At 35.1% G+C, this 14,154-nt stretch overlaps 3 protein-coding genes across 4 annotated transcripts; 2 read left to right on the forward strand and 1 right to left on the reverse strand.

Moving 5' to 3' along the window:
- Window positions 1-324: 324 nt before the first annotated feature.
- Window positions 325-3,284, forward strand: LOC124441119 (tumor necrosis factor alpha-induced protein 3-like). The gene is made up of 4 exons (XM_046991554.1): window positions 325-507; window positions 692-1,105; window positions 1,181-2,808; window positions 2,947-3,284. The coding sequence occupies exons 2-4, from the start codon at window positions 706-708 to the stop codon at window positions 3,112-3,114; spliced, it is 2,196 nt and encodes a 731-aa protein (XP_046847510.1). The 5' UTR covers window positions 325-507; window positions 692-705; the 3' UTR covers window positions 3,115-3,284.
- Window positions 3,285-5,567: 2,283 nt separating this feature from the next.
- LOC124441121 (tumor necrosis factor alpha-induced protein 3-like) lies at window positions 5,568-9,097 on the forward strand. Of its 2 annotated transcripts, none has more exons than XM_046991557.1 (2): window positions 5,568-5,738; window positions 8,221-9,097. In XM_046991557.1, exon 2 carries the CDS (start codon window positions 8,223-8,225, stop codon window positions 8,799-8,801), a length of 579 nt encoding a protein of 192 aa, XP_046847513.1. In that variant the 5' UTR covers window positions 5,568-5,738; window positions 8,221-8,222; the 3' UTR covers window positions 8,802-9,097. The 2 variants fall into 2 exon arrangements, with proteins under 2 accessions (XP_046847513.1, XP_046847512.1); XM_046991556.1 differs by lacking the exon at window positions 5,568-5,738 and adding an exon at window positions 7,851-8,146.
- Window positions 6,744-7,775, reverse strand: LOC124441120 (tumor necrosis factor alpha-induced protein 3-like). The gene is made up of 2 exons (XM_046991555.1): window positions 7,661-7,775; window positions 6,744-7,587 (listed from the first exon to the last, which is right to left on the reverse strand). The coding sequence occupies exons 1-2, from the start codon at window positions 7,773-7,775 to the stop codon at window positions 7,019-7,021; spliced, it is 684 nt and encodes a 227-aa protein (XP_046847511.1). The 3' UTR covers window positions 6,744-7,018.
- Window positions 9,098-14,154: the final 5,057 nt, after the last annotated feature.

Here is a 14,154-nt window from a genome sequence, read left to right on the forward strand (position 1 = left end):
TAACTGGTGGTCGATCGACCACAGAAAAGTTCACATGACAAATTTGTAATTTCGAATTCGAGAAAATAACCTGAAACAATCTAAACGTATTTGTGAGCTTGATTGTACTAATGGAAACTAAAACAGCTGTTTCAAACAAACAAGAACTTAGTTGTAATCCCTAATCTAACATTGTTTTGACCATTTTTGGTCTGTCCGAATCCCCACTTGTTACATGTATAAGACATTACGTATTAAAAGGGATTTCCCCTAAATCCTGTATGATGTTATAAACAGAACACTATTTACGGGGAATCATAAGTTAACGAACCGTAACCTTGAATGTTCCTGTATTGTTGTTGTGTTGTATAAATTGATAGTAGCATTCTCATTTTAGCAAATCATAGTGCTAAAGAAGAAACAGCAGATCAAAAAGAAAAGATTTGTTATATCAAGGCAGGGAAGTTTACTTGTCAGAACGCCCATTGTATTTTTCAAAGGAAAGCACAACCGCACGCAACATCAAAGGTAAGAGTGAAACTTTTCTTGGTAAAACATTTTGATCATGTGATTTAAACGAATTGACGTATTTTCCGATGGCAGATGTTTTGTTACAAATTGCAATCCGTTTTTCAAGATACGATTTTTGATACACTTTGAATTGCAAATTTAAGTAATTTCTAATAAATAATTTACATGCTTTTGATAACAGGGATCCCAGTCGCAATGGAACTGCAAAGAAGTATTTCTTCAATAGACGTTGCAACTTCGGAAATTATTCGTGACTCAATTGATAGGGATGTCACTATCCCTGCAGATCAAGACAGACATCGATTCCTATTAACATCACCGCGATACACTTTCCTATTCCCGGCTTTTTCTCGCTTGAATAAAGATCTTTGCGAATATATTTTCACAGCTTTAGTAAACATTGCTCTTGAAAATGAGTTGGAAAACAACAGGTCGCTCAACTGGTGTAAAATTTTCCCAAAGTTTATTCCTATAAACACCTTGGGCGATGGAAATTGTTTGATGCACGCGGCTTCACTTGGTATGTGGGGTATTCATGACCGAAGATTAACGCTGAGAAAAACTGTTTATCAAGTTCTTATTGAAGATCAAACAGGTTTGAAAATGTTGCTCGCTTTTAGCTTGTGGCTTTAATAATGTATATTTAATTCTCATTTGATCTTTATTACAGGAGTGTATCGAAAACGCTGGCAGTCGGAAGTGGAAAGGCAGTTGGAGGGTCAGAATGGTGGAAGTCTAATGGATATTGGCATTGAGCAATGGAGCGAAGACTGGAAGAAAACAGTCGCTCTAGCATCAACAGCAAAATCAATCAAAAACCATAGCTTCCACTCTCTAGAGGAGATTCATATATTTGCCTTAGCTAATGTTCTTCGAAGACCAATTCTGGTAATATGTGACAATTTTCATCGTGGTGACTATGATGAACCAATTGCTGGTGTGAACCTTGGTGGCATATACTTACCACTGTTGTCAGACTCTGTGGATTGTATCAAAACCCCTCTTCTGATTGGCTATCACCATGGACACTTTACAGCACTTGTGATGGCAGAAAATAATGAGAGAGGGCATGCATTGGATAATCACAAATTGGTGATGGGAGTACCATTAACTAAATATGACGGCCAGCCTATGAAACTTCATTCTTTGTTACCAGAGGAAAGCAATTACTCAGATCGATTACTAAGGGAATATTTGAACTGTTTAAAGTTAGATTACACTGATGAAAATGGGTGTATAATGGAAATACTTGTAGCTAAAATGGAAGCTTTTGAACAAGATCCACATCTTGATAGAATGTTAAAACGATATTTCAAATCAATGGAACATATATACTTGGAAACATTGGCAATGAAACAGCTATCACTTAATGATCAAAGTACAATCACATCATATTCAACAAAACATGAAGACCATTTTAAAAATAGTAAGGAGCATAATCCATGTGCAAAAATTAACTGCAGAAACATTGCCAGTATCGATAGCAATTATTGTCATCAATGTAGAAACACAGACAACATCCGTATTTGTACTTCTCCTGGCTGTGGTTACACTGCCAACCCAGATTATGAAGGCCTATGTTCTACCTGTTTCACCAAATTGCATGCATTATTGGAGGAGGGGCCTCACATGGTTACCCCATCAGCACCACCTAATGATAGATGTTATAATAACTGTGTGAACAGAGCAAATGTTAACTTACATGGCCTGTGTTATGATTGCTACAAAGAAATATATAATATTCACCAAATAACAAAAAATCATGTAGAACCATTCTCATCAACAATAAACTACAACACAATTGAAAGGACTATCAACAATGGAACAGAAGATGATAAAACTTTTGAGCAGGTTCATGCAAGTGTGTTCACACAACCAGCTGTATCTTGTTCAAATTCTAGCTATGTTTTGCCAAATTCACAATTAAATGGACCAAATATGGAAAATAAGACTTGCACTTTCTTTAACTGTGACAAAATGGCTGTGACCAACAAAAGTCAACTATGTTATCAACACTATCTTCACTTATCCAGGCAAAAATCAACATCGAATGTGGAAGCAGTCAAGACAAAATGTCTGACTGAAGAATGTCAATTCTTCGGCATCTCAGAGAATGATAACTTGTGTTCACAATGTTACGCAAAGGCATTGCAACTTGAGTATGACTTAGAGTCTGAAAAGAAGATCAAAGCTGAACAGGAACGAGCTAGAAGGAACTGGCAAATAGCACAACAGCAAAAGAATACAAATCATGACTTGCACAGGCTTCATTATGTAAATGAACCCCAATATTATCAGGTAAATATTTGTTGAATTAACTAAACAAAGAAATTTCTCACACAATCTCTAGAAATCAATAAATTGTATTCATTTTTGCTAAAAATCATTTACCAACTTTGCAATACCATCTATAGGACAGTTTCTTTTTATCTTTAGCCAATTGTTGGGAGACAAAGTATTTCTGCGCCTTCATCCCCAGCAAAAAGGCGACCATCAAAGTTAATACCATGTGTAACTAAAGGTTGTGGATGTTTTGGTACAGAAGAAGATCAGGGTCTTTGTCATAAATGTTTGAAGAAGAAGGAAATGCTTTTGTCAGAATAGACAGTTTGCGTGTTTTAACAAATTTAACAAACAGTTTTTTAACAAATTTTGTTTCAACGAACTAGAAATATTGTCGTTGTAATGTTTAAATTAGCACAGTTTGTTGAGTCTTGATATCAACAGAATTGTATTGGCTTAGTAATAAAGTAATATATTCACTTACTCATAAATGTCGATATGCACTTCGTACATTCATCAAATTTTTGCACTTAACTGATAATTTTTCTTCATATATAATTTTAACGATTACAAATACTCAATTTATCGTAATGGCTCCATAATCAAAGGTGCTATTTCAGTGCTAAGCCCTCAGTCCTTCGTTACAACACTTGCAAAACACCCCAATATCAATAACCATTAAAAGCTCCTAATAACAAACAAAAACAGCTACCACAAAACGCACATTACTATCAACAGGAACTTCTACATTGACAATGCAATCCATGTTTCCACTATAAATACAATTATGCAAATAGTTCTTTTAGATACACTTTGAATTGCAAATTTTAAAATATATCATAGGCTTATCATAACAGGGACCCGGAGTCGTTATGGAACTATAGAAGTATTAGCGAGCTTTAGCAAAGCCTACGAGTACGACTACGAGTACGATTACGTCATTTTGGCGCGAAAACATTGTTGCGACAACAACAACAACCTGTAGCCGTCATCAATTTGTGTACGATGTTTTGTAAAAAATTCGTAGTCGTGACTATGATGTCTTTTTTAAGCAAAGAAAGTAGATATATTTCTTCATTCCGTAAGAGATTAGTTGACAGTACTAGCATCCAGGCTTTAATTTAGAACCCATTTTCGAGCGCAGATGTACATTAAAAAGGAAAATATGACCTGCAAAACTTTCATGTATTTCGTACGCAAAGTGAAAGGTAAACAAACAATAAAATAGTACAAATATATCGTACATTAAACTTGAAATAGTGAAGATTTTTCAGTCTAAAGAGTCCTATATTCTCGCAAAATCAGTATTACCGATTCATTGATATCATTATTGACAAATAGAGCCGTAGCTGCTTCGCAAACTTCGGTGTTTTACAAAATAAAAAGGCTCGTTCTGTTGTTTAGAGCTAAAACTAAATTTTGACGAAGCGACAACTACAACAAACTTCCTCTTGCCATTCTCTTACACGGTCAAACTTCGTACTCGTCGTAGTCGTACTCTTGCTAAAGCTCCCTAATGAAAGAGGCCTAGCGACACAATAACGCCTTCGAGAAAGTACACGCATTTTAAGAGCTCGTAAAAGTGTTTCTTCTGGATCAACTCTGCGCATCGATTGACGAATGCGTGTTTTTTGGACAAATACACCTCTGGATCGCAAAAGGTCTGTCATTGCTTTCGAGCCAACGTTCGGAAAGTCTTTCTGAATGTTCGATATCACCTCGTCTTGTTCGTGTAAAAGCTGAGTAACAGTTTGCAGCTGATAATCCACATTCATGCATTTTCCTTTCTACAGTTCATTTACTTGTACCAAATAATTCAGCAATCTCTGCGACTTTATATTTTTTCTCCAATAAAAATTGAAGCTGTTCAAACGAAATTTCAATCCGTGGCCTTCCTCTCTCACCACTGAAGATTGTTTGCGTCGACACTATCTTGAGCCATCACAATAATAAAATAGAGAAGGATTTATTAATAACGTTTTTATTTCTTCTTGTAACAATTTGTAACAATTTTGTTGTAAAAGTCTTATGCTGGGCTATTATTTTCATATTGAAAATTCGCTTTCCGCCTGGCAAATCTCTGGCCACGATTTTAAATAAACGCTACAAAAACGAAGCACTCGAAGCGTTCAGGAAATTCCAGCGTCTTGAACTCAAGCTTGGAAAAGCCAGACTCCACCTGGAGTTCCTTATAACGTGTAAGAAGCGCTCGATAATACCAAGATTCCTATGGTTTAAGGTTGCTAATCGCAGATTGCGATCCTCTAGCGCCTATGGACAATGTCAACACAAATTGTTACAAGAAGAAATAAAAACGTTATTAATAAATCCTTCTCTATTTTATTATTGTGATGGCTTTTTTAAAAGTCTTATGTTGGGCTATTATGTTCATGTTGAAAATTCGCTTTCCGCCTGGCAAACTCTGGCCACGATTTCTGTCTAATTTTACATTACTATACTTTACACTTGGTATGAACCCTTCAGACTATGGAGAGTTGCAAAATGTAACATGTTCAAGTTTATGATGCTATTACAAATTTACCACGAACTATCGAGGAAGTACCAAGATTGAAAAGAGTTTACTTTCTGGGGTGCAAATTAACATGTCGCGATTGGCAAAGCGCGATACATCGTGAGGTATGAACTATAAAACAAAAGCTTTTTTGTTTACAATTGTCACATACAGAATTACGTCAGCCAATCACGATCGAGATTGCACCAACATTGCTCGATAATCGCTGATAATAACACATATTTCCTATTTCTGACTGGGAATAGCCGAAAATATGTCGAAGTGTAGACGTAGAAATTGCCCATCCTCTCAAAAAATTTCGATTGACGATTTACGAAAAGATGGCGATGAGGAACTACGTCAAGAATATGTGGGGTCGAGGACATTAAATGACATTCATTCTATTAAATTGAAAGTCGGCAATGATCTAAATGTTAGTATAATTCTATTTGTCCTTGTTTTAAAATATGGGTTGTCACTTGTATGCTCTATTGTCACTTGGATGCTTTTTTGCTTTTACTCCCCGTGAATGTCCGTCGAGAAGTGTTGGCTATGATATGTCGTAATTAGTGGAGGAAGATGGAAATGTTCTTTTATAGTCCACTTCTAAATTTAATATTCCCAGCACAACTGATAGGAAGTTGCATACATTTACACCTCTGTGCTCCAAATTGTATGAAGTGTAACCATAATCTTGAGAGCTACGATAAGCAGGTAAAAATTTAAGTAAACGATCTTAGGTGTATCAAAACTACAACCATTGAAATCAGCCGACGTTTAACTTTCGCATGATTCAGCTGTAATCGACTCTCAATAAGACATAAACGTATTTAAAAGGAATTTAATGCTTGGCACTTGCAATGTTATAGTTCCTATGATTTTGTTTACACTTCTTTCCGTTTAGTCATCATGTAAACGACCGCAATTTAGCACAGTAAATACTTGTTTTGTGTGTGGTTTATTAGGCCATTTGTTATCAAACCGGTTTGTATATGTAATAACAAACGCGTTGCATTATTTTAACTTTCTCAACGAACAGAATTACTGTGTATTTGAAAATCTTAAGAGTATACAAAGTTTACAGGCAGTCGAAATTTATTTTAAAGAGTTAAGTTGTGGAGATTTGTGTGTCGTAGCTTTTGCTATTTACCACAATTATTACGTTGCGAGTCATCAAAAGTGTATCGCGAATCGCGACACGTTAATCTGCACCACAGAAAGTAAAATCTTTGTAATTCGATAGTTCGTGATAAATTTGTAATATCATCATAAACGTGAGCACGTTATTTTTAAAATTGCAACTCTCCATATTCTGAAGGGTTCATTCCAAGTGTAAAATATAGTGAAGTAAGTTAACTGACTGTAAAATTCTAATTTCGTCGTGGATATGCAATTTGAGAGAGAGCGTACGGACAGTAGAGAAAGACAAAGATCTGAGTCTTTTGACTGAATTTACACAATTCATCTAATTCACTTTGAATGCAAAGAATAGAACCTTGTATAATAAAGTTAGCATAATTAATGTATGTATAAATAGTTAATATAAATAAGGTATGTATAATGACTAGTTAAGAGGTTGAGCTTAAGTTAACTTATATAAGTTATGTCATTATACAATACTTCAAATGATTTACATAAATGATCAAATACATTATGATATAACGTCTTATATTCTTTGCTACTTAAAAAGTTGAGGTTAAGTTATCTTATATTTTAGCCGCAAGTATAACAGGCTTGCATTTTCGCAAAAAGTATTTCCGTTATACACCCATTTTCATCAGTGTAATTCAACTTTAAACAGTTCAAGTATTCCCGCAGTAATCGATCTGAGAAATTGCTTTCCTCTGGTAACAAACAACGGAGTTTCATAAGCTGACCATCATATTTCATTAAAGATACTCTCTCGTTATTTTCTGCCATCACAAATTCTGTAAAGTGTCCATGGTGGTAGCGAATCAAAAGAGGAGTTTTGATACAATCCACGGAGTCAGATAACAATGGTAAGTATATGCCACCAAGGTTTACACCAGCAATTGGTTCATCATAGTCACCACGATGAAAATCGTCACATATTACCAGAATTGGTCTTCGAAGAAAATTAGCCAAGGCAAATAAATGAATCCCCTCAAGACAGTAAAAACTGTTGTGTGTAGTTGATTTTGTTGTTGTTGGAAGAGCGACTGTTTTCTTCCAGTCTTCGCTCCATTGCTCAATGCCAATATCCATTGGACTTCCACCATTCTCATCCTCCAAGTCGGACTGCCAACGTTTTTGATAAGTGCCTAAAATGAAGTTGTTAGCAGTTACCAGATAATTCTGTTCTGGACACAAGGTCAAGCGAGCAACATTTCAAACCTGTTCGATCTTTAATAAGAGTTTGTCCGATAATGTTTCTCAGCCTCATTGAAGGGTTGTTAATTCCACAAACACCAAGATTAGCGACATGCAGCCAAGAGTTGCGATCTGCCATCTCCAACGCAAGATATATTGTGGTTTGTACGAAGTCGATACATGCCTTCCTGTACGCAATTCAGTGAAAATAACACCACAAAAACACCCACGCAAAAAGTATACCAACAAAAATATCTAAAACATAACAAAACATAACAAAAAGATCGCCCACGTAAATATAACAACCTATAAACATAACTACAGACCACAACGCTAGAGAAGAGGAAAGAACTTGTAGATGTAAGTACAGACCACAACGCTTGAGAAAAACTTTGATAGAAAGAATAAGTTAAACGCATTAAACTATGGAAACAATTTGTAGCTCACTTATTTTCGCTTGTGCTTGTCTGATAAAAACAATCTGTCAAATTCTTACCAAAGATGTGACAGGTAAGGAACTCGGCTGTGTGATCAGGAACACGCGAAGAACAAATAAGTCCTTATTCATTTAAACTTCATTTTAGGCATGTATCGACAACGCTGGCAGTTGGAAGTCGAAAGGCAGTTGGACGATCAAAATGCTGGTACGCCAATGGATTTTGGTGTCGAGCTGTGGAACAAAGACTGGAAGCAAACAGTCGCTCTTCCAACAACAACAAAATCAACTACACAAAACAGTTTTTACTGTCTTGAGGGGATTCATATATTTGCCTTAGCTAACGTTCTTCGAAGACCCATTCTTGTAATATGTGACGATTTTGATCGTGGTGACTATGATGAACCAATTGCTGGTGTAAACCTTGATGGCATATACTTACCACTGTTATCTGATTCGGTGGATTGTATCAATACCCCTCTTCTGGTTGGCTACCACCATGGACAGTTTACAGAATTTGTGATGGCAGAAAATAATGAGAGAGTACCATTAATGAAACATGATGGTCAGCCTATGAAAGTCCGTTTTTTGTTACCAGAGGAAAGGAATTACTCTGATCGATTACTGCGGGAATATTTGAACTGTTTAAAGTTGAATTACACTGATGAAAATGGGTGTATAATGGAAATACTTTTTGCGAAAAAGCAAGCCTGTGATACTTGTGGCTAAAATAAGTACGCAATGTGTGCATGTGGATAGCCTTAATGAGACATAAACGTAATTGCAATAAACGTACTGCGGGCTCATGTTGAACGCTTACTGACGTCATGTCTCTGTATTCGTTTGGCGTGTAATGAGCATAATTTGTAATAAGTTAACTTAAGCTCAACTTTTCAAGCAGCAGAGAATATTTTACATTATAATGTAATTTGATCAATTATGTTAGTCATTGGAAATACTGTATGATAAACATATTTTATTGATACAACATGAAGTATAGCTATGAGCAAGTTATCATCACTAAAGTCAACGTAAATGATCTTCTATCTTTTTGAAAATGAAGCTGTCGTCAGCATTATGTTTTTTACAGTCAGTCAGTTAACTTACTTCACTATACTTTACACTTGGAATGAACCCTTCAGATTATGGAGAGTTGCAAAAAATAACGTTCTCACGTTTATGATGATATTACAAATTTACCACGAACTATTGAATTACAAAGATTTTACTTTCTGGGGTGCAGATTAACATGTCGCGATTCGCGATACACTTTTGATGACTCGCAGCGTAATAATTGTGGTAAATAGCAAAAGCTACGACACACAAATCTCCACAAATTAACTCTTTGAAATAAATTTCGACTGCCTGTATAACTTTGTATACTCTTAAGATTTTCAAATACACAGTAATTCAGTAAATTGAGAAAGTTAAAATAATGCAACGCGTTTGTTATTACATTTACAAACCGGTTTGATAACAAATGGTCTAATAAACCACAAACAAAACAAATATTTACTGTGCTAAATTGCGGTCGCTTACATGAAGACTAAACGGAAAGAAGTGTAAACAAAATCATAGGAACTATAACATTGCAAGTGCCAAGCATTAAATTCCTTTCATATACGTTTATGTCTCATTGAGAGTCGATTACAGCTGAATCATGCAAAAGTTAAACGTCGGCTGATTTCAATAGTTGTAGTTTTGATACACCTAAGATTGTTTACTTAAATTTTACCTGCTTATCGTAACTCTCAAGATCATGGTTACACGTCATACAATTTGGAGCACAGAGGTGTAAATACATGCAACTTCCTATCGGTTGTGCTGGGAATATTAAATTTAGAAGTGGACTATAAAAGAACATTTCGATCTTCCTCTTCTAAATTACGACATATCATAGCCAACACTTCTCGACGGACATTCACGGGGAGTAAAAGCAAAAAAGTATCCAAGTGACAATAGAGCATATAAGTGAAAACCCATATTTTAAGACAAGGACAAACAGAATTACACCAACATTAGATCATTGCCGACTTTCAAATTAATAGAATGAATGTCATTTAATGTCCTTGACCCCACACATTCTTGACGTATTCCTCGTTGCCATCTTTTCGTAAATCGTCAACCGAAATTTATTGAGAGAAAGATGGGCAATTTCTACGTCTACACTTCGACATATTTTCGGCTTTTCCCAGTCAGAAATGGGAAATATGTATTATTATCAGCGATTATTAAGCAATGTTGGTGCAATCTCGATCGTGATTGGCTGACGAATTTTTTATGTGAAAATTGTAAACAAAAAAGCTTTTGCTATTTACCTCGCGATGTATCGCGCTTTGCAAATCGCGACATGTTAATTTGCACACCAGAAAGTAAACTCTTTTCAATCTTGGTACTTCCTCAATAGTTCGTGATAAATTTGTAATAGCATCATAAATTTGAGCACGCTATATTCTGCAACTCTCCATAGTCTGAAGGGTTCATTCCAAGTGTAAAGTATAGTAAAGTAAAATTAGACAGATTGTAGTCCTCAGCCTCAACCATTCTCTGCCAAGTTTCTGATATAATTCGAACGAAACTTAAAGATTATATACTGAACGACTAAGCTAAATCGTAAATAGTTGCACTTTCCAAAAGTACAATTTTATTTATTGATGAAATCAGAAAATTTAAATAAATTAGTAGCTTTGTAATTCTAACTCAAATGTTTATGGTTAGCTTTACATACGCTTCACATATATAATTTGTAACCAACAGCTGTTGGTTGGAAATTTCTGCAAATTGCTTAAACAACAAAATACTACCAATAGGCTTTGCTTAAAAGCATTTTAAAATGAAAGTATATTTTCCCACTACTGTTATGTTAAGAAATGTTAATGCAAGACCACCATTTATTCAAGTTGAAGAAACACAACGGTAGTTAGTTGCATTTATAAATTGTTTGTAAGCAATAACTTTAAATGACAAGGCTAAAATTTTTAACATAAAATAATAGTACATACAATTCATCATCATCACAGCAGCTTTCTTGATGCTCCCTGATATTGTTGACAGATACATCAAGTTTACAGTTAAAACACATGGCAAATATGAAAAATTAGCAATGAAACACATGACACAAATACATAAACTAACTTATGGAATAAGTTATCACTTTTTCTTCTGTCTCGGTATGGAGAAGAAAGGTTTCGGAAATTGCGAAAATGCGTTGTGAGCTGTTTACTCTCGACGATTGCATTATCAATGCAGATGAATACGATTGTGTATGTGAATGTGCTACATTTGACGAGGAAGAAAAAGACTTGTGCTCTTCTATCGAGGCTGGAATTTTCTCCAGCATCAAAATCTTCAGCTGCAGCAATCAGTTTCGTAGCCTCTTGCAAAAGAGAAACAACGCGGCTGGAATTTGCTGTCTTCTGCCGGCATTATTTACTTGCCTTATTTGGCATAAGTATTACATTCCTGAACTATTATGAACTATTACCTTATTTGGCATAAATATTACATCCTGAACTATTACCTTATTTGGCATATATTACATACCTGAAGGAAGAGTAGGAATATTCTTCAGACTATGGAGAGTTGCAATCTCGAGCGTGATTGGCTGACGTAATTTTTTATGTGAAAATTGTAAACAAAAAAGCTTTTGCTATTTATTGATGTATCGTGTTGAATCGCGACATGTTAATTTGCACCACAGAAAGTAAACTTTTATCTTAGGTATTCCTTAGTTCGGTATTAGTAATAGCATCATAAACTTGAGCACATTTATGCAACTCTCCATAGTCTGAAAGGTTCATTCCATGTGTAAAGTATAGTAAGGTAAAATTAGACAGATTGTAGTCCTCAGCCTCAATGTACGTTAATATATTTCGCAAGCACCAAGATAAGACACATGTAGCCAATATGAACATAATAGCCCAACGTTTTTGTAGCGTTTATTTAAAATATTTGAAAGGACAATATGAACATAATAGCCCAACATGAGACTTTTAAAAAAACCATCACAATAATAAAATAGAGAAGGATTTATTAATAACGTTTTTATTTCTTCTTGTAACAATTTTGTTGTAAAAAGTCTTATGTTGGGCTATTATGTTCATATTGAAAATTCGCTTTCCGCCTGGCAAATCTCTGGCCACGATTTCTGTCTAATTTTACTTTACTATACTTTTTACTTGGAATGAATCCTTCCGATTATGTAGAGTTGCAAAATGTAACGTGCTCAAGTTTATGATGCTATTACAAATTTACCACGAACTATTGAGGAAGTACCAAGATTGAAAAGAGTTTACTTGCTGAGGGGCAAAATAACATGTCGCGATTGGCAAAGCGCGATACATCGCGAGGAATGAACTATAAAACAAAAGCTTTTTTGATTACAATTTTTGCATAAAGAATTACGTCAGCCAATCACGATCGAGATTGCACCAACATTGCATAATAATCCTGATAATAATACATACTTCCCATTTCTGACTAGAAATAGCGGAAAATATGTCGAAGTGTTGACGTAAAAATTGCCCATCTTCCTCTCAAAAAATTTCGGTTAAGATGGCAACGAGGAACTACGTCAAGAATGTGTGGGGTCGAGGATATTAAATGACATTCATTCTATTAAATTGAAAGTCGGCAATGATCTAAATGTTGGTGTAATTCTGTTTGTCCTTGTTTTAAAATATGGGTTGTCACTTGTATGCTCTATTGTCACTTAGATGCTTCTTTGCTTGTACTCCCCCGTGAATGTCCGTCGAGAAGTGTTGGCTAGATATGTCCTAATTAGTGGAGGAAGATGGAAATGTTCTTTTATAGTCCACTTCTAAATTTAATATTCCCAGCACAACCGATACGAAGTTGCATAAATTTACACCTCTGTGCTACAAATTGTATGACGTGTAACCATGATCTTGAGAGTTACGATAAGCAGGTAAAAGTTTAAGTAAACGATCTTAGGTGTATTTTCTTCGAAGACAAATTCTGGTAATATGTGACGATTTTCATCGTGGTGACTATGATGAACCAATTGCTGGTGTAAACCTTGGTGGTATATACTTACCATTGTTGTCTGACTCCGTAGATTGTATCAAAACCCCTCTTTTGATTCGCTACCACCATGGACATAACATAAGTTAACTCAAGCTCAACTTTTTAAGCAGCAGAGAATATTTTACATTATAATGTAATTATGTTAGTCATTGGAAATACTGTATGATAAACATAATTTATTGATACAACATGAAGCATAGCTATAAGCAAGTTATCATCAGTAAAGTCAACGTAAATGATCTTCTATCTTTTTGAAAATGAAGCTGTCGTCAGCATTATGTTTTTTACAGTCAGTTAGTCAGTTAACTTACTTCATTATACTTTACACTTGGAATGAACCCTTCAGACTATGGAGAGTTTAAAAAATAACTTGCTCACGTTTATGATGATATTACAAATTTACCACGAACTATTGAATTACAAAGATTTTACTTTCTGGTGGGCAGATTTACATGTCGCGATTCGCGATACACTTTCGAGGACTCGCAACTTAATAAATGTGGTAAATAGCAAAAGCTACGACACACAAACCTCCACAACTTAACTCTTTGAAATAATTTTCGACTGCCTGTATGACTTTGTATACTCTTAAGATTCACAAACACACAGTAATTCAGTAATTTGAGAAAGTTAAAATAATGCAACGCGTTTGTTATTACGTATACAAACCGGTTTCATAACAAATGGCCTAATAAACCACACACAAAACAAATATTTACTGTGCTAAATTGCGGTCGTTTACATGATGACTAAACGGAAAGAAGTGTAAACAAAATCATAGGAACTATAGCATTGCAAGTGCCAAGCATTAAATTTCTTTAAATACGTTTATGTCTCATTGAGAGTCGATTACAGCTGAATCATGCTAAAGTTAAACGTCGGCTGATTTCAATGGGTTGTAGTTTTAATACACCTAAGATCGTTTACTTCAACTTTTACCTGCTTATCGTAGCTCTCAAGATCATGGTTACACTTCATACAATTTGGAGCACAGAGATGTAAATACATGCAACTTCCTACATATCATAGCCAACAC

This window comes from Xenia sp. Carnegie-2017, unplaced genomic scaffold (assembly GCF_021976095.1).
Source record: "Xenia sp. Carnegie-2017 unplaced genomic scaffold, XeniaSp_v1 HiC_scaffold_20, whole genome shotgun sequence".
NCBI lineage: Eukaryota > Metazoa > Cnidaria > Anthozoa > Malacalcyonacea > Xeniidae > Xenia > Xenia sp. Carnegie-2017.